This window comes from Oryzias melastigma, linkage group LG2 (assembly GCF_002922805.2).
Source record: "Oryzias melastigma strain HK-1 linkage group LG2, ASM292280v2, whole genome shotgun sequence".
NCBI lineage: Eukaryota > Metazoa > Chordata > Actinopteri > Beloniformes > Adrianichthyidae > Oryzias > Oryzias melastigma.
This window is the reverse complement of record NC_050513.1, coordinates 1,657,932-1,673,752: the sequence shown is the minus strand read 5'-3', so window position 1 is coordinate 1,673,752 and position 15,821 is coordinate 1,657,932. Positions and strand designations below refer to the sequence as shown.

The 15,821-nt window shown below is 38.9% G+C and overlaps 1 protein-coding gene across 1 annotated transcript in view; it reads right to left on the bottom strand.

Annotated features, from left to right (window-relative positions):
* Positions 1-10,397: 10,397 nt before the first annotated feature.
* The window catches only part of LOC112142462 (zinc finger protein 436-like), a 9,523-nt gene continuing 4,099 nt past the window's right edge, over positions 10,398-15,821 (bottom strand). Inside the window, exon 3 of the mRNA XM_024265872.2 lies at positions 10,398-13,211. Coding sequence (XP_024121640.1) covers positions 11,860-13,211 — 1,352 coding nt within the window. The 3' untranslated portion in view covers positions 10,398-11,859. The remainder of the gene's footprint in view (positions 13,212-15,821) is intronic.

The window sequence follows — 15,821 nt, the reverse complement described above, 5'->3', positions numbered from 1 at the left end:
TCTTTTTCAGAGAACTTCTGTTGTAAAATGCATTAGGGGTTTTCATAAGAAGAGGGAAATACTGTAAAAAGCAAAAAAAGTAGAATTTTTCTTTTATCAATAAATAAACTAACATTTTTTACAGAGCTTGAGCCTATGGTTTCATTTTTTTTGATCATTTAATCTTATCTGGGGGGAAAAATAGTGTGTTTAAAATATTTTGAAAAAAAAAATGTGTTGATGTTTAAAACTCCTAAGGTTCCACCCCAATCTAAAGATATTTGCAAAGGTTTATCCAAATGATTAAATGGTCTTAGTTTAAGTCAGTCAGTAGAATAGAATAGATTTTGATTCACCTATTGTCCTTCACAGACAACAGTTGTGGAGATTCAAATTTTTATTTTCAGCAGGATTTGACAATTTCCCACACTTGTAGAGGTACCCAAATCTGCTTCAGTGACTATTATGTTACTGTGTTTGATCAACCAGCAAAGTCCTCTGATCTGAACCAAAATAAAAAAATCTAAACTGTTGTGAAGAGGAAGACGAGACCCCAGACCCAATGATGAAGATGACCCAAAGTCAGCAGTAGAAAGACTCTGAGCTTCCATTCCATGTACACAGAGCTACAGGCTGATGGCCTCCATACCACATTGATGCAGTCATTCATGAAAAAGGAGGATCAAGTTAGTAATGAATGCATAGAAATAACAGATTTCTGTAGTCTGACGTGTGTGCTTAAAATAGAGACAGTTCTCTAAGAAGAGCTGGATTTTCCATAACCAGCCCCGCCCCCTTCAGTAAGAATGACTTTTTTACATTTGAGGAGGAGAAAGAAACTGCTGGAGGCATTAAATAGTTCTTTGTGTTTTAGAAAAGACGTAGTTCCAGATTGAACACACATGTAGGTGTAACAGTTGTTTCCACATCTCTCTCTGAGTGGTGGCATAGACTACATATGTTTGAAGTTTGTGTCATTTTTCACACTGCTGTCTGATTTCTAATTAAATTAGCTCATGTCTTGAACCATGTTGATAGTTTGAACAAGATCCTTCTATTAAACATAAAGTTAAATAATAAACAAAAAAATCTTGTTTGGTTTGGTTGTCCCTTGAAAAAGTAGGAAAAGTGTAGGAAAGTTTGATGAATTTAAATTTTTGTTGGTTGATTTTTATTAATATATTTTTGTAGTTTTATGGTATCGTTTAATGTTAAGTTAACCATTGTGGTTGTAGTTTATGTTGAGGCAATGTTGTCTAAGTCTGGTGTTACCATGACAACACTAGAATTATTACATGTCTAGTTCTAACACTGATTTTTAGACATTTCAATATTGTATTTTAATATAAAATAATTTCACGTTTATATCATGTTGATTCATGTTAGTAAATAACAGTTTTGTGAAGAAAAGATTCTCCTAAAAATTGTATTAAGGTAGAGTCAGATAAAGAGTGTGACTGGTGTTTGTGGTGTTGTGATTCCTGTTTTCTAGTAGAGATTAGAAGTGTTTCTCTGTTCTTTTTAGTTCTCTGTGTTCTGTCTCAATCTTTCCTGTGAAGAATAAAGTGGACGTGAACATCAGTCAGAAGTGTGGAGTCTTTCCCACAGTGTGGCTTTCTGCTGTTTGTTGGTTCTCTGCAGGTTCCAAAGCTGGACTCCTCAAGTCCAGTTCTGACTGCTGAGCTCAGGACTGAGGTCAGATCACAGAGCTCCATCAGGAGGTGTGAAGAAGACTGAAGTCAACAAACTGCTTCTCTGTACTGGAACAATAGAGGCTCAGTATATTATGTAGTATTTAGTTAGTATATAATATAGTTAGTATATTTGTATAAACATCTTTTGTGTTTGAGGCTTAAACTTTATATTGATTTTTTCTTTTTGCTCTATAATAAGAGTTTGACGTTCAGGATGGGGAGGGTTTAAGCAAATTTTAGGATGATTTCAGAAGTGGGAGGTGGAATAATAAAGTAACCTGCTGGAGGTTCATCCTCATCACTATCAGGTTTCAATGCTAGTCTAAAGGGGCGGGGTTTGTCCACACACACTTTGATGTAACAAACGCATCTGTTGGCTCCAAAAATCTTCACATACAAACATGTCAACACGCACACAATGTAACCATAGTTCACACTTAGGCAAACAAACCAACAAATGCAAACCATTTCATTCTGTCTCAAACTATTTGTGTAAAGGTGAGCTGAGACCTGTGCTCAGGTGAGTGTTTGTTCTACGGAGGTGGATGATGATGGAATGGAAAAAAGAGGAAGAGTACCCCATCTCCCTCACACCAAGAACCACACCAAAGCAGCAGCAGGCCCCCCTGACACCCACGCAAGAAAGCACATAGAGGATGTCCCTCCCCCCGAGCTATCCCTTCAACCACCCAGACCAGGGACAGCGAGACTGGCACAGGTTCCCCAACACCAGAGAGCAGGGAGGGACAAGAGCACGGAGAGTATAAGCCCCAGTCCAACCTGAAGAACAGCTACCTCAGCTCCCCCAGCATGGGGCCTACCCCAGCCCCAGAAGAGCAGCCCACCAAGGAGTTCTGGGCCTCCCCCCAACCTAACTCTAGACATGAGCCAGGGTCCCCAATGGAGACTAGTTTCATGCTCCAGGCAACCACCCACCCACCCATCCCACGGGAGGCCTTTTAGGGAGCGAAGCCCACCCCTGCTCAGGAGGAGGACGTCCAAGGGACGTAAGTGAGGGCCCCTGAAAAGCGATGTAAACATGTGCCGACCAGGCTCACCCACTGGTGCAATTTTGTAAAGGCCCACAGCTCGAGGGGAAGGACCAGAGTCGGCACCAAAACGGAACAAACACCCCCAGGCTCAGCTAGGATGCAAACCCTAGCTCATAATCTTACCAAAGAACTCAGATATCCCTCTCCTTGCATGGAGAGAGAGACGCCGAGCCCAGTAAGCCAGTACCCAAGGGACACGGCCACTTTTGCTGAGGGCCGGGTTCCCCCACCAGGGATGGGGTAGGGGCCAGATGACCTTTTGTAATGTGTGTATGGGTGTGTAGTTAATTGATGTCAAAGCAACCACCCCCTGCCCCCAATTAAGGGTTCTACATGTCTGACGTGCAATTAAAACAGAGAGGAGAGGAGCCTGAATCCAAGCGGCCACCAATGTCAAGGCAAGGCAAGGCAAGTTTATTTGTATAGCACATTTCATGTACAGAGACAATTCAAAGTGCTTTACATGAAACATTAAAAGAAACAGTCAAAAGAAATAGTAAAATTATTCTGAAAGTTCTGAATAAATGAAATCTGCAGTTTCCTGATGGATTTTTTTGGTAGTCCTGTAAAAACACTGTTACAGTAATCAAGTCGACTAAAGATGAAAGCATGCACTAGTTTCTCCAGGTCCTGCTTAGACATCAGATCTTTAATCCTTGAGATATTTTTGAGATGTTAGTAAGCTCTTGCCAGCACAGAGGTGCTGATGCATGCCTTTATTTTCAGTTGTTTAGATTATTTTAATGCCCTGCCCTCTGCTTTACCTAAAAAGTCTCTGTCAAATCTACATCTTCTTCAGAACTCAGTAGCAAGAGTTCTGACAAGAACCAGGGCGCTGGAGCACTTTATACCAGTTTTAAAACTGCACTGGCTCCCTGTGCGTTTCAGGATTGATTTTAAAGTTCTCTTAACGGTTTATAAATGTTTTTTCGGTCTTGGGCCTTCTTATTTAAGTGACTTTCGTTTAAGATATGAACCCTTGCGGACCCTGATGTCCTCTGGCACCGGCCTCTTAGTTGTTCTTAAGGTGAGGACCAAAACACTTTTTTTAACAGCTAGGCTTCTGGAATTTTTACCTCTTTTAAAATCCTTTGTCTGCGTTTTGGCCAGCTTACATTCCTCCTGTTAGTGACAAGTACAGAAACGGTGTGTTTCTAGAGAACAGGGTCCCAGGTTTTTCTGGAGAACATCAATCAAGATACTTTACTAATCCCCTGGGGGGAAATTCATTGTTTTTCAGTACAACCAAGAACAACAGTTCAAGGTTCACTGCGGAAGCGTCCACTGAGCGGCGCCCCTTATTCAACATCATGAATGTTGGTATTTTCACAGCCTGGACCCTTAACACATCAAACATCTGACTGCAGGGACAGGATATGATGTTGTACAGGAGAGGGTGGGGCTTTACGTCGACCCTTCAAACGTTCTGGTGACAGAGTTATGGGGGACAAAAATGGATTGGCCAGAGGGGTAGATTGAAGCCCAATCCCTACTCGCTCCATCATCTGCTCGGTGAATTTCAGATGGGGTGAAGAGGGTGAAGAGGGTGAAGAGGGGGAGGGGGAACCGTCAGGAGTTTGTTGGTTTGGTGGTGTTTGGGAGGGTCCATCGTCCTCGTTGTTTTTCCTCTTCCGGTGCTCGGAGGCAGGTGTCCCGTTTTTGATGTTTTCCTCCAGTGGGGGCAGCTCCGTTCCTCGTGTGGATCCAGTCTGTGTCTGGCCTTGACACTGAGATAAATTTATCTCAGTCTTGGCATGACGCAGGGAGTAGAAGAGATTGGAGGAAAACAGTTTAACTCCTGATTTGTTTAAACTGAATCCATTTTCTTTAAAAAGATGTTTGTGTTCCCAGAAAATGCAAAAGTTGTTGATGAAATCAATTCCTGTTTCACCACATGTCGCAGAAAGCCACCTGTTCAGTGCCAACAGCCTGCTGAATCTCTCTTCTCCTCCTCGAACAGTTGGGATGGGACCGCTGATAAAGACAGCTGCATTCATGGAAATCACAGTTGTTATCAGTCCAGTGAAGTCTTGCTTTAAAACTTCAGATTTTTGCTTGGACACATCATTTGACCCTGTGTGTAGTACGATGTTTTGTACTGATGGATACTTTGCCACAGTTTGCAGAATTCTCTCCTTCATGTCACTGACCATGTCGTTTGGAAAACACAGGACTTTAGTGTTCCTGCTGCAGAACCACTGAACATCTTTCACAGTGGAATCACCCACAATAAGAGTCTCAGGCCGAGCCTTCAGCTTTCTTTCTGGCCGTTTACCTTCTGATGGGTTACAGGTCCTCCTCGTGCTGCTTTCCAGTGGATGGTCGTTGGGTAATCCGGGGTCATCTGACAGTGAAGCAAATCTGTTTTGCAGGGTCACCGCTCCGTTCATGCTTCTTTCCTCTCCTCCGGTGTACGGGAGTAGAAGAGGTCCTCTGTCTCGTAGGAAGAGAAGGCCAGTCAGCCTTGAAAGGGGGGCCACTGCAAAGTAGCTCCACCACCACCTCATCATCCATAAACACTTGCTCACATCCATCCATCAAAGCTGTCAGCAGCTTCTGACTTTTCATTCAGAGCTGAAGTCATTGATCAGGGTTCAACGTCCCACATTTGCTGCTGACACTTCCTCATCACTTTCTGCTTTGATCTGATGGAGCTGAAAGTCTCTTGCTTGAAGGGCTGCAGCAGAGGAGGACTGGAAGATAATCTCCTGAAAACTGGGATTAAGACTTTCCAGCATCAAATTCTCCCATGATTCAGTGCTGTTTGGAGCAGAGCTGAGCAGAAAGAGGAAGTGGACTTTTTCTGCTGTTTGTGCTGAAACATCAGTTGGTTTAGATGCAGCCACAGGCTGATGTTTGACTTTCACACATCTGGACTTCTTTACTGAAGCAGCTGTATGTTGTCCTGAATGTTCCTGAATGTTCTTCTTCTCTGCTTCTGCTGGACTCTTCTGATCACCTGCTGTTGATTCACATCTTTGGACGTTTTCCAAACTTTCTGATCTTCTTCAGCTCTGAACTCTTTAGAAGAACTGAAGGATGAAAAACATGAACTTTGTCTTTAAATGAAACTCTTTCTTCTGGATTCAGGTTAATGAGCTGCAGTATCTCAAAGATCAGCTGTGATGCTCTGGTCACAGCTCTGAATTTAAACCCGTCCCACCTGACAGAACTGGACCTGAGGAACAACAGCCTTCAGTCTTCAGATGTTCAGCAGCTCCAGTATCTGGTGGAGAGTCCAAATTCCAAACTCCAGACTCTGAGGTCAGTAGAGGGTTGGAGTCAGTCCAGCTGCTTCCAGATGTTTGGTCCTAAAGTTAGTCTGAGAGCAAAGACGCAGAGTTTCATGTGAAGCTGCAGCTTCTCAGTGAAGCTCTGAGGAGAATGATGACAGGCTTCAGGACAACAGTCAGCCAGAAGCAGCAGAAGCTCCAACAGGTGAAGATAACAGGAAGATGCTGCTCTGAACAGAACTGAAGCTCCTGCTGCTCTTTCTGCTGCTGTGCTGCAGACCATGATCAGATAGAGACAACACTTCAGCTCTGTGTTTCTGCTTTCTCTTTGCAGCTGTGAGGGAGAGACGTGGTTACTCTGATTTTCCTCCTGGTGGATCAGAGAGGATAATCCCTATCATCTGAGATAAACATTTGACTTTAAATTTATTTTATTAACAAACAAAGATTCCAAACATCTGTTCTTTATTTGTGGTGTTGAATGTGAATAACAAGAAAATGACTGAACTTTATTCACAGATTTCAACAGGAAGCAGACAAAACTTCCACTATAATCTTTATTGTTAATGAATATGTGATTTGCATTTGAATATGAGTTTAGACAACATTTAATCATGTATTGATAAACTGCAAGTTAAGAGTTAATGATGTGGAATACAATTCATGCTTTGATTTAATCCTCTTTATTTGACAATAAATAAACAGAATTATGTGTAGTTGATCTTTTTCTATGAGAAATCTCTTCATAGTTGATTGTTTATTCATTAAGAGTTTGAATGTTGATTTTTAAACTTTGTTCAGGCTAAACTCACTTGGATTTTAAATTTATTCAAACGTGTTTATCGCAACAGTATTTAGTTCATGATTTTTTTTATTTACAATTACTCTTACTTTTACAATGAAATCCACTTTGATGCTACAACACAATTTTTAATGTTTAAAACATTTAAGAGAAATAATTTAGATTTTTTTTAAAATAGTTTAATGGAAACATGAAACTGTTAGATCCACTGGAGACGTGTGCCCACAGTCATTGGCTGATAAGGCCTCCTCTGAGGTCAAAAGGTCGATGCACACTCTCACTTCAGTTCAGTTGGAGCTCAGAACAGCTCTAGAAAGAAGAGGGAAACTTCTTCCAATCTTTTTGGTCTTGTTTTCTTTTATTTCAACTTACCCCACGTAACTAAGTTTGTGCCAAGACCGTTTTACTTTATCTTTTTGGTAACTGTCGTGCATTTTTCTTTTAACTCTTTTGAAGCTCATCACCATTTGTGCTTCTTATTTTTGAAACTGATTGAACGATCCGCTTTGAGACTAAACTCCAGTGAACTTTAAATCCAGCACGCTTTTTCGACGACCATCCACTCTTTTGGCTGTGCAAACCCAGATGACCACCAGAACTTCAGCCGCATCCGGTCGTAAGCTCCAGAAGAGTCTTCGACCGTCATCCTACACCCTGCGCCAAAGCTGCTGCTGCTTTCTTCATCTCATCTGCCTCAGGAGAAACACCTTTGTCTGGTGAGCTTTGTCTGAAAGTCCAGTCCAAGTCCAGCTTCGAGCCACCGTGGTGAGGAGACCCTCTCAGCAAAACTGTTGCGGTTTGATGTGGTCATAACAGCCAATTTGATTTATCCAGACTAGTGTCTTGAACAGTTTAACGTCATTGTTTTCTTTAGATTACAATTTTTCTTTTAAACCGTTCTGAGGCATTATTTTGCTCATCCACCGACTTTCACACACATTCATACACACACATGCACTACATTGATTTTCTTTGTTTATTTTGTATATATTTTCATGCTTATCTCTTAATAAATATCAAAAAGGCAGTCATTGTCCATCTTGTTCTTTCTTTGTGATACGGTCCCTTCAGATGAGAATTTACTTCCTGAAGTGATTGAATTTTAAAGCTAAAATTGATAAACTTTCTGAGTTGAGTAATTTTTCCTTCCTTAAGAAAGGTGGTGCCGCTTAACGAAACAAAGACAAATTCTTCATTGAACTTGACCCCTCACACGCTACACATTCAATCATTCCTTCACTTTCCAGTTCAATTCTCTCCATTTTTGACTTTGATAGTTTTATGGCAGATTTCACTCAGTTCATCCAGAAATGATTTTCAATGATATTGTTGGATTCTAATTCCCATACACCATGCAGCTAGGGGGATACTACTCCCTTTATTGGTGTTATGGAGGAGAATAAGTTAGAGGGATGATTGGCTGAATAAAGATTTTTGTGAGGATTCTTTTTTTTATGCTTCCACCCCCTCTTCTGAAACCATCCTCCAATCTGCTTAAACCCTCCCTCATCCTGAACATCCAACTCTATTCTTATTTTCCATCTGGTCAAACAGAAAATCAATATAAAGTTTAAGCCTCAAACACAAAAGATGTTTATACAAATATACTAACTATACTATATACTAACTAAATACTACATACTATACTGAGTCTCTATTGTTCCAGTAGAATCTGTCCAACACAAGAGGCCTTCAGCTCATCTCTGTTTGCTCAGCTGTTACAGTTCAAAACACATTTGCAGGAGAAGCTCTAGCTATGTCTGCACTACTCCCTTTGCTGAAGTTTTGGGGGAGATGTTACAGGGCTGTGCTTTTCCATGTTTTTGTCTGAAATGGAAGTGGATGAGAATTCTTTTTTTCTACCAGCAGAGCTTTTCTGAAGCTCACTGCTGCACTCAGACTGATGAGAAAAGCACAGAGAAGCAGTTTGTTGACTTCAGTCTTCTTCACACCTCCTGATGGAGCTCTGTGATCTGACCTCAGTCCTGAGCTCAGCAGTCAGAACTGGACTTGAGGAGTCCAGCTTTGGAACCTGCAGAGAACCAACAAACAGCAGAAAGCCACACTGTGGGAAAGACTCCACACTTCTGACTGATGTTCACGTCCACTTTATTCTTCACAGGAAAGATTGGAGAGACAAAACACTGAGAACTGAAGAACAGAGAAACATTTCTAATCTCTGATACAAAACAGGAATCACAACAACACAAACACCATTCACACTCTTCATCTGACTCTACCTTAATACAATTTTAGGAGAATCTTTTCTTCACAAAACTGTTATTTGAATCAACATGATATGTGACATTATTTTATATTAAAAAAACAATATTGAGATGTTTAAAAATCACATAAAAAGTGTTAGAACTAGAGACATGTAATAATTCTAGTGTTGTCATGGTAACACACAGACTTAGACAACATTGTCTCAACATAAACTACAACCACAATGGTTAACTTAACATTAAACAATACCATAAAACTACAAAGATATATTAATAAAAGTCAACCAACAAAAATTTAAATTCATCACTTTCCTAAACTTTTCCTACTTTTTCAAGGGACCACCAAAACAAACAAGATCCTTTTGTTTATTATTTAACTTTTTTTTTAATAGAAGGATCTTGTTCAAACTATCAACATGGTTCAAGACATGACCTAATTTAATTAGAAATCAGACAGCAGTGTGAAAATTGAACACAGAAACACTTCTAATCTCTGATACAAAACAGGAATCACAACAACACAAACACCAGTCACACTCTTTATCTGACTCTTCCTTAATACAATTTTAGGAAAATCTTTTTTTCACAAAACTGTTATTTCCTAACATCACAAAATATAAATTGTGATTATTTCATATTAAAAAACAATAACGAAATGTTCATGAATCACATGACTCTTGATCAGATGACTGTGGGTTCGATTCCCGCCTTGTGTCCCAGTGTCATTGGGCAAGTCACTGAACCCCACATTTTCTCTGGTGGAAGGTTGACGCCAGTGTTCAGCAGCAGAGCCACCATCAGTGGGTGAACGTGTCTGAGACTGTGAAGCTTTTTGGGCCTTCAGAGGAAGGTAAAAAGCAGGCATGTCCCGATCAGGCTTTTTTGGGCCCGATCCGATTCAGAGTCATTGGATTATGTGTTTTTGCCCAAACCGATACTTTTGTAACACATTTAAAATGTAAATAAATTGCAGAAACAGATTTGAGTTGTCCCTTATTTATATTTCATTAACCTTATTTTATCATTAAAAACTTAAATAGAACAATTCTGTGGAGTAGCTTTAATAAACAAGTGCAAGTAGAGAAAATATAAACTAAGAAAAAAAATACTATTTTCTTGTTACATAAGTAATAATTAGTCATGTGATAAAGTTTAGTGACTTTAGCTTTAATATCTTTAGAGCTATTGAACATTTTTGACCAAATGTGATTCCTGTCTTCATTTAAAATTCTTCAAAATGAACGATGACTTTGCATGAATTTGATGAGCGTTCATAACTCGCTGACATCATTATTAGTTTTCATTTATCAGTTTTTTGGATTTTTTTTAAGATTAAGTGATTCATTTTTTAAGTTCTTAAGTCATAACATTTTCTGTTATGTAGTTAATTTTCTTAACTGTTATTTCTCTGTCAGATAAATAAAACAGGCATATCAAAGGACAGCTCGGGTCCTAAGGAGTTAAATCACGGCGCTAGCATGTAGCAGTTAGCAGCTGCTGTGTAGCCATCTGTCTCTCAGCACCACAAAGAGCTTAACATTAAACATAAACAAAAACTCTGCCTTTATCTGTTGAAATGCCTTTACAGGTTGTTGTTTGTCTTAGGACCAATAGAAACTCTTACTGCCAGTTTAAAGCATTTTTAAAAGAGTTACTGATCCTGGAAATCTGAATCTGTGAGGACCTGGTTAGCTTTACTGTTGTTTTTATTGCTTGAGCTGACGTTGTTTTCTGCTGTGTTTTCTGGCAATTACATTTTAGTGATTTCTTCATGACATGCAGACATCTACTGGTGTATTTATCCGGAAGAATAAGATTAAAATATAAAGCTCTGATGATAAGAAGAATAAATGAAATATCCGATCCCGATCAGGGAGAACGTCCGATTTCGATCGAGTCATCAACCACGTGATCGGGCCAGATTTCCGATCACGTGATCGGAACATTCCTAGTAAAAAGTGCTATACAAGTACACGCCATTTACCATTTACAACATTGTCTCAACATAAAATACAACATAAACATAAACTACAACAAATGAGTAACTGAACAACTTTAAACAATACAATAAAATTACAACAATCTACAAATAACAGTGTAACCAACAAAAACTGAACTTTATCAAAATATCTTTACAATTTTAATCTTACATAGCTCATAATTCAAAACAACACATTTATATTTACATGTGTATCTAAAAGAAAAAACATGGTTAAAAAGTTTAATACTTTTGTCAATCCATACAAAAAGTGAAACTCATGATGTATAGAATCATTTACACATTCCTTCATTTTGAGTAATGTGATCATAGTGACTGATAGATGATGAAAACCTAGAAGATAGTCTCAGAAAATCAGAATATTATATCAGAAGAATCAAAAAGGATGTTTTCAGCACATGTCAGATTTCAGAAAAGTGTTCTTTTGTCTGCATTCAATAATCACGTGTTCCTCCTTTTCATTGAATGACTGCATCAATGTGGTATGGAGGACTTCAGCTTTTTGGACTTTTTAGTTTTAGTTTAGCACTGGCCGCACATTTTTTTTTTGTGAAAATTAAGTGCTGCTATGCCCCAGACCCCTAGACAAAATGGGGCGTAACAGTGATGTCAGCTTGTGAGAATCCACTTGTTTTTGTGGGTTAGGAGGGGCTGGTGCTGAGGGCAGATTTTTAGAGAATTACTTAGAAATGCCTGAATGGATCAAAATACTGATTTGGGGTTGTTTATAGTGAGGAATTAACATTATAATACACTTTTTTTTAAAGTTGATTTTACATGACCCTTGAAATAAGAGAAAAAATGATTTTTTTTTACAATATTTGAAACTTTGTAGTTCAATTACTTTTGTCTTCACAAGTCCTCTGCTGCGAGTTTCACTTATTTTTAAAAAAGGGCTTCTCTCTTGTATGAGTTCTCATATGTTTTTTGAGATAAGATTCTAGACTAAAACTTTTATCACATTCTTTACACAAAAAAGGCTTGTCTCCCGTATGAGTTCTCATATGTGTTATGAGATTAGATTGATCACTAAAACTTCGGTCACATTCTTCACACAAAAAAGGCTTCTCTCCTGTATGAGTTCTCATGTGGGTGTTGAGATGAGATGTGCGACTAAAACTTCGGTCACATTCTTTACACAAAAAGGGCTTTTCTCCTGTATGAGTTCTAATGTGTTTTTTGAGATAGGATATTAGACTAAAACTTTTGTCACATTCTTGACACAAAAAAGGCTTCTCTCCTGTGTGAAGTCTCATGTGTTTTTTGAGGTCAGATGTTTGATTAAAACCTTTATCACATTCTTTACACAAAAAAGGCTTCTCTCCTGTATGAGTTCTTATGTGTTTTTTGAGGTCATATGGTTGACTAAAACTTTTATTACATTGTTTACATGTAAAAGGCTTTTCTCCTGTGTGAGTTCTAATGTGTGTTTTGAGATTAGATAAATGATTGAAACTTTTATCACATTCGTTACACATGAAAGGTTTCTCTCCTGTATGATTTCTCATGTGTCTTTTGAGATAACATGCATGACTAAAACTTGTGTCACATTCTTTACAGACATAAGGTCTTTCATCAGACTTAGTTCTCATGTGGACAGACACATCATGCGGAATTCTTGTTCTTTTACCAGATCCTGCAGAGGAAAGTCTCTTTTCTTTTGCGGATTGTTTGTGTTTCTTAACAAAACTTGCTTTCTGGAACTTTTTGTTAACATCAGAGTCACACTGACCTTCTGACATGTGAGAGCTGGCCACACTTTGGACATGACTTCTGTCTCTTCTCTTCCTCTGATCTCTGTTCTGTGGCTCTGTCTCTTCATCTGGAGTTGATGTTGATTCTTCATGTTGGTTTCCTTCTTCATCCTGACTATCAGTTACATTAAAGCTCTGCTGATTGTTTCCATCTGCTTCACTGTCAACATGTTCCTCCAAAGTAGGGATCTCCATCAAGGTTTCAGTCTCCTGCTTCAGATCAAGCTGATCTTCATCCTGACTGATGCAGAAACCTTTGTGTTCCTCCTTAATCTGTGATGGTTCTGGTTCCTCCTGTTCCTCTTTAATCTGTGATGGTTCTGGTTCCTCCTGTTCCCCTTTAATCTGTGATGGTTCTGGTTCCTCCTGTTCCTCTTTAGTCTTCATGAGTTCTGGATCTTTTTGTTCCACTCTGAAGTTCCTCTGCTGGTCCCAGAGATCTTCTTCTTCTATCACCCAGCGTTGAGGGAGGACTGCACAGAAACAAATACAAGAAAGTTTGAGCCCTGTTATATTTTTTTTGATCGCTAAGTGCAAAATTTAAATTTAATTTCAATTAGCGCAAATTCAAGCAAACCCCGCAATTTGATGTGCACCTTGCAACTTTTTATTTTCAACACAACTTTGACAATCTATCATGAAAACAGTCATGGAAGACGATGTAACTTCTTCCTCGGTGCCAAGCTTTTTTTTTAATCATCTCTTTTGTCTTCTCTGACTATCTTCCCTTCAAGACGTGCATATGTGTGCAGCATTTGTCCGCCATGTGTGTGGCCGTACACGCGGTGAGGTGGGGTGCGCTGATTGTGTGCGGCTGCGGAGCAGACAGAGTATGAGAGAAAATGACTCTGAAAATTGATAATACAAAGTACAAATTTAGAGTTTGCAGGAAATAATTCCTTATAGAACCTCCTCCACAACAAACCTATAGACTCATGAGAGAACTTTCTCCAAAACAGAGCAGATTGTTGGTGATAAAAGAAACCAGATCTACTCCTCAAAGCCTTGGTCTTCCTCTACCATAACCAGTGACTCACACCAGTGATACTTTTGAATAGGGGTGAGCCAAAATATCGATATTGCGATATATCGCGATATTTAGTCCTGCGATCAATTCTCGATGGGTTCTCACCAAGTATCGATATTATATTTTCATTTGAAGAGGCTGTAGCGCTGAGCGTCTGAGTCGCGCGCCAGAACTACTGCGCAGATGGGCGCGCTGCGTCGGACTTTTAATAGCGATGCACGCCCTCATTCGGGAGAAGCACCGGCGAGATAACAGGCTCTGTAGAGCGTGTGTGAAGCATGTCTACCTGTCAGCATTTATCCTCCATCTGTAGCAGATCCACCCGGTAAGAAGTGACTTTGTCTGAGCGCTAGAATGACAGCGATCACTTACTTCCTGTTTGCCGTGGGAACTGAGCGCGTGCTTCGCAGTTGTTTGTGTGTACTTTAGGTACCGTTGGAATTTTCGTTTTCATGCACTTCAATGTTTAACCTGCTGCTGTACGGTGTAACTTTGATAAATTTATAATGTGACGTTTTCAAACAATGTAATTACTTGTTGCTAATGTTAATTTAAAGTAATTCTTAAGTAAAAAAGCAGGATTTGATGTATGAAGTTAAATTTAAATGTAATTAAACTAAAGTACATGAATTCACTGTAAAATTAGGGAGACGCTAATTAATTGAAGCACTTAAAATTATATTTATTGCCATTATTATGTGTGTTTTAACGTTTTTACCTATTGACTGCTGACTGACCAAATGGAAAAATGATAAAAATTGGAAAAATAATCACAAGTGACAGTCAGACTAAATCAGCCTTTATTTTTTGGAATGTTCAGTCCTTTTCAAGTGAAGGGAAGAAAAAATGCTTGTCAATGACAGTATTACTGATTTCAGCAAATTTGCACAAGTGTCTATAATTTGTTGCACAAAATAAGAAAAAATGTTTATTATGATTGTGTTTGAGCTAAAAAAGATAAATAGGGATATATTTTACCAAAAAACAGGTTCTTCTATATAATGCTAGTTATTAGTGAAGATTTTTACCAATTATCACAGTATCGCGATATTATCGATATCGTGAGCCATGTATCACATATCGTATCGTATCGTGAGGTACCCAGTGATTCCCAGCCCTACTTTTGAAATGGATAAAGAGGAAGATTCTGTGGAGAACATGGAGATCTGAGGATTAATCTGCTTATACTGTTTTTTGGAAGTTTATAGTTTTTCCCTGGAAAATGTTGTATATTTAAATCAATACACAACTTTTTTGTGAGCAGGGAGGAACAAAAGTTAATTTTGTGTTTCAAAGCTCTATTCAAGTTAAATGATAGCACAACAACATTGTATATTGTGATGACTTATCAAAATGTATGTGAAGTATTTTCCTGGTGTTCATCTGTCACAATTAAAAGAGTTGGAATATGAGAAAGTGATTTTTCTTCAGAATTAACACTTTCCGGGCGCTTTAAAAAATATATATATATATATATTAAAAAATAATTCCAACTTGTGTCACAACTTTTCACAAAAGCTGCTGCAACATCAGGTTTTTTTATGCCGCAACAATCATAAAAATCTGTCGCGAAATCCTGGAGGGTCTGAAAATATCCATCCATCCTATATCCATATTCTGAATACTCAAAATCCCTTTCAGGGTCATGAAAATCCTGGAGTTTATTCCAGCCATCAGAGGTGTGGACTAGAATCACATGACAAATACTCGAGTCAGACTTGAGTCATTAATTTGATTACTTTACACTCAACTCAGACTTTAACAGCTGTAACTCGTGACTTGACTTGGACTTTAACCTCTTAATGTGGCGTTCTTGCTGCAGATCAGTATTGCTCTGAATCCACGCTAAATACCACCTGTTTTGCCTCAATTCTGACCCATTCACCTCCTCTATTTGAATGAATTCATGAACATCATTTATTTAACACTTGACAACTGCTATATATATATTATATATATATAAAATATAGCCACAAGGAGGCCCAAGCCCGGATAAATACAGAGGGTTGTGTCAGGAAGGGCATCCGACGTAAAATCTTGCCAAATCAAATATGCG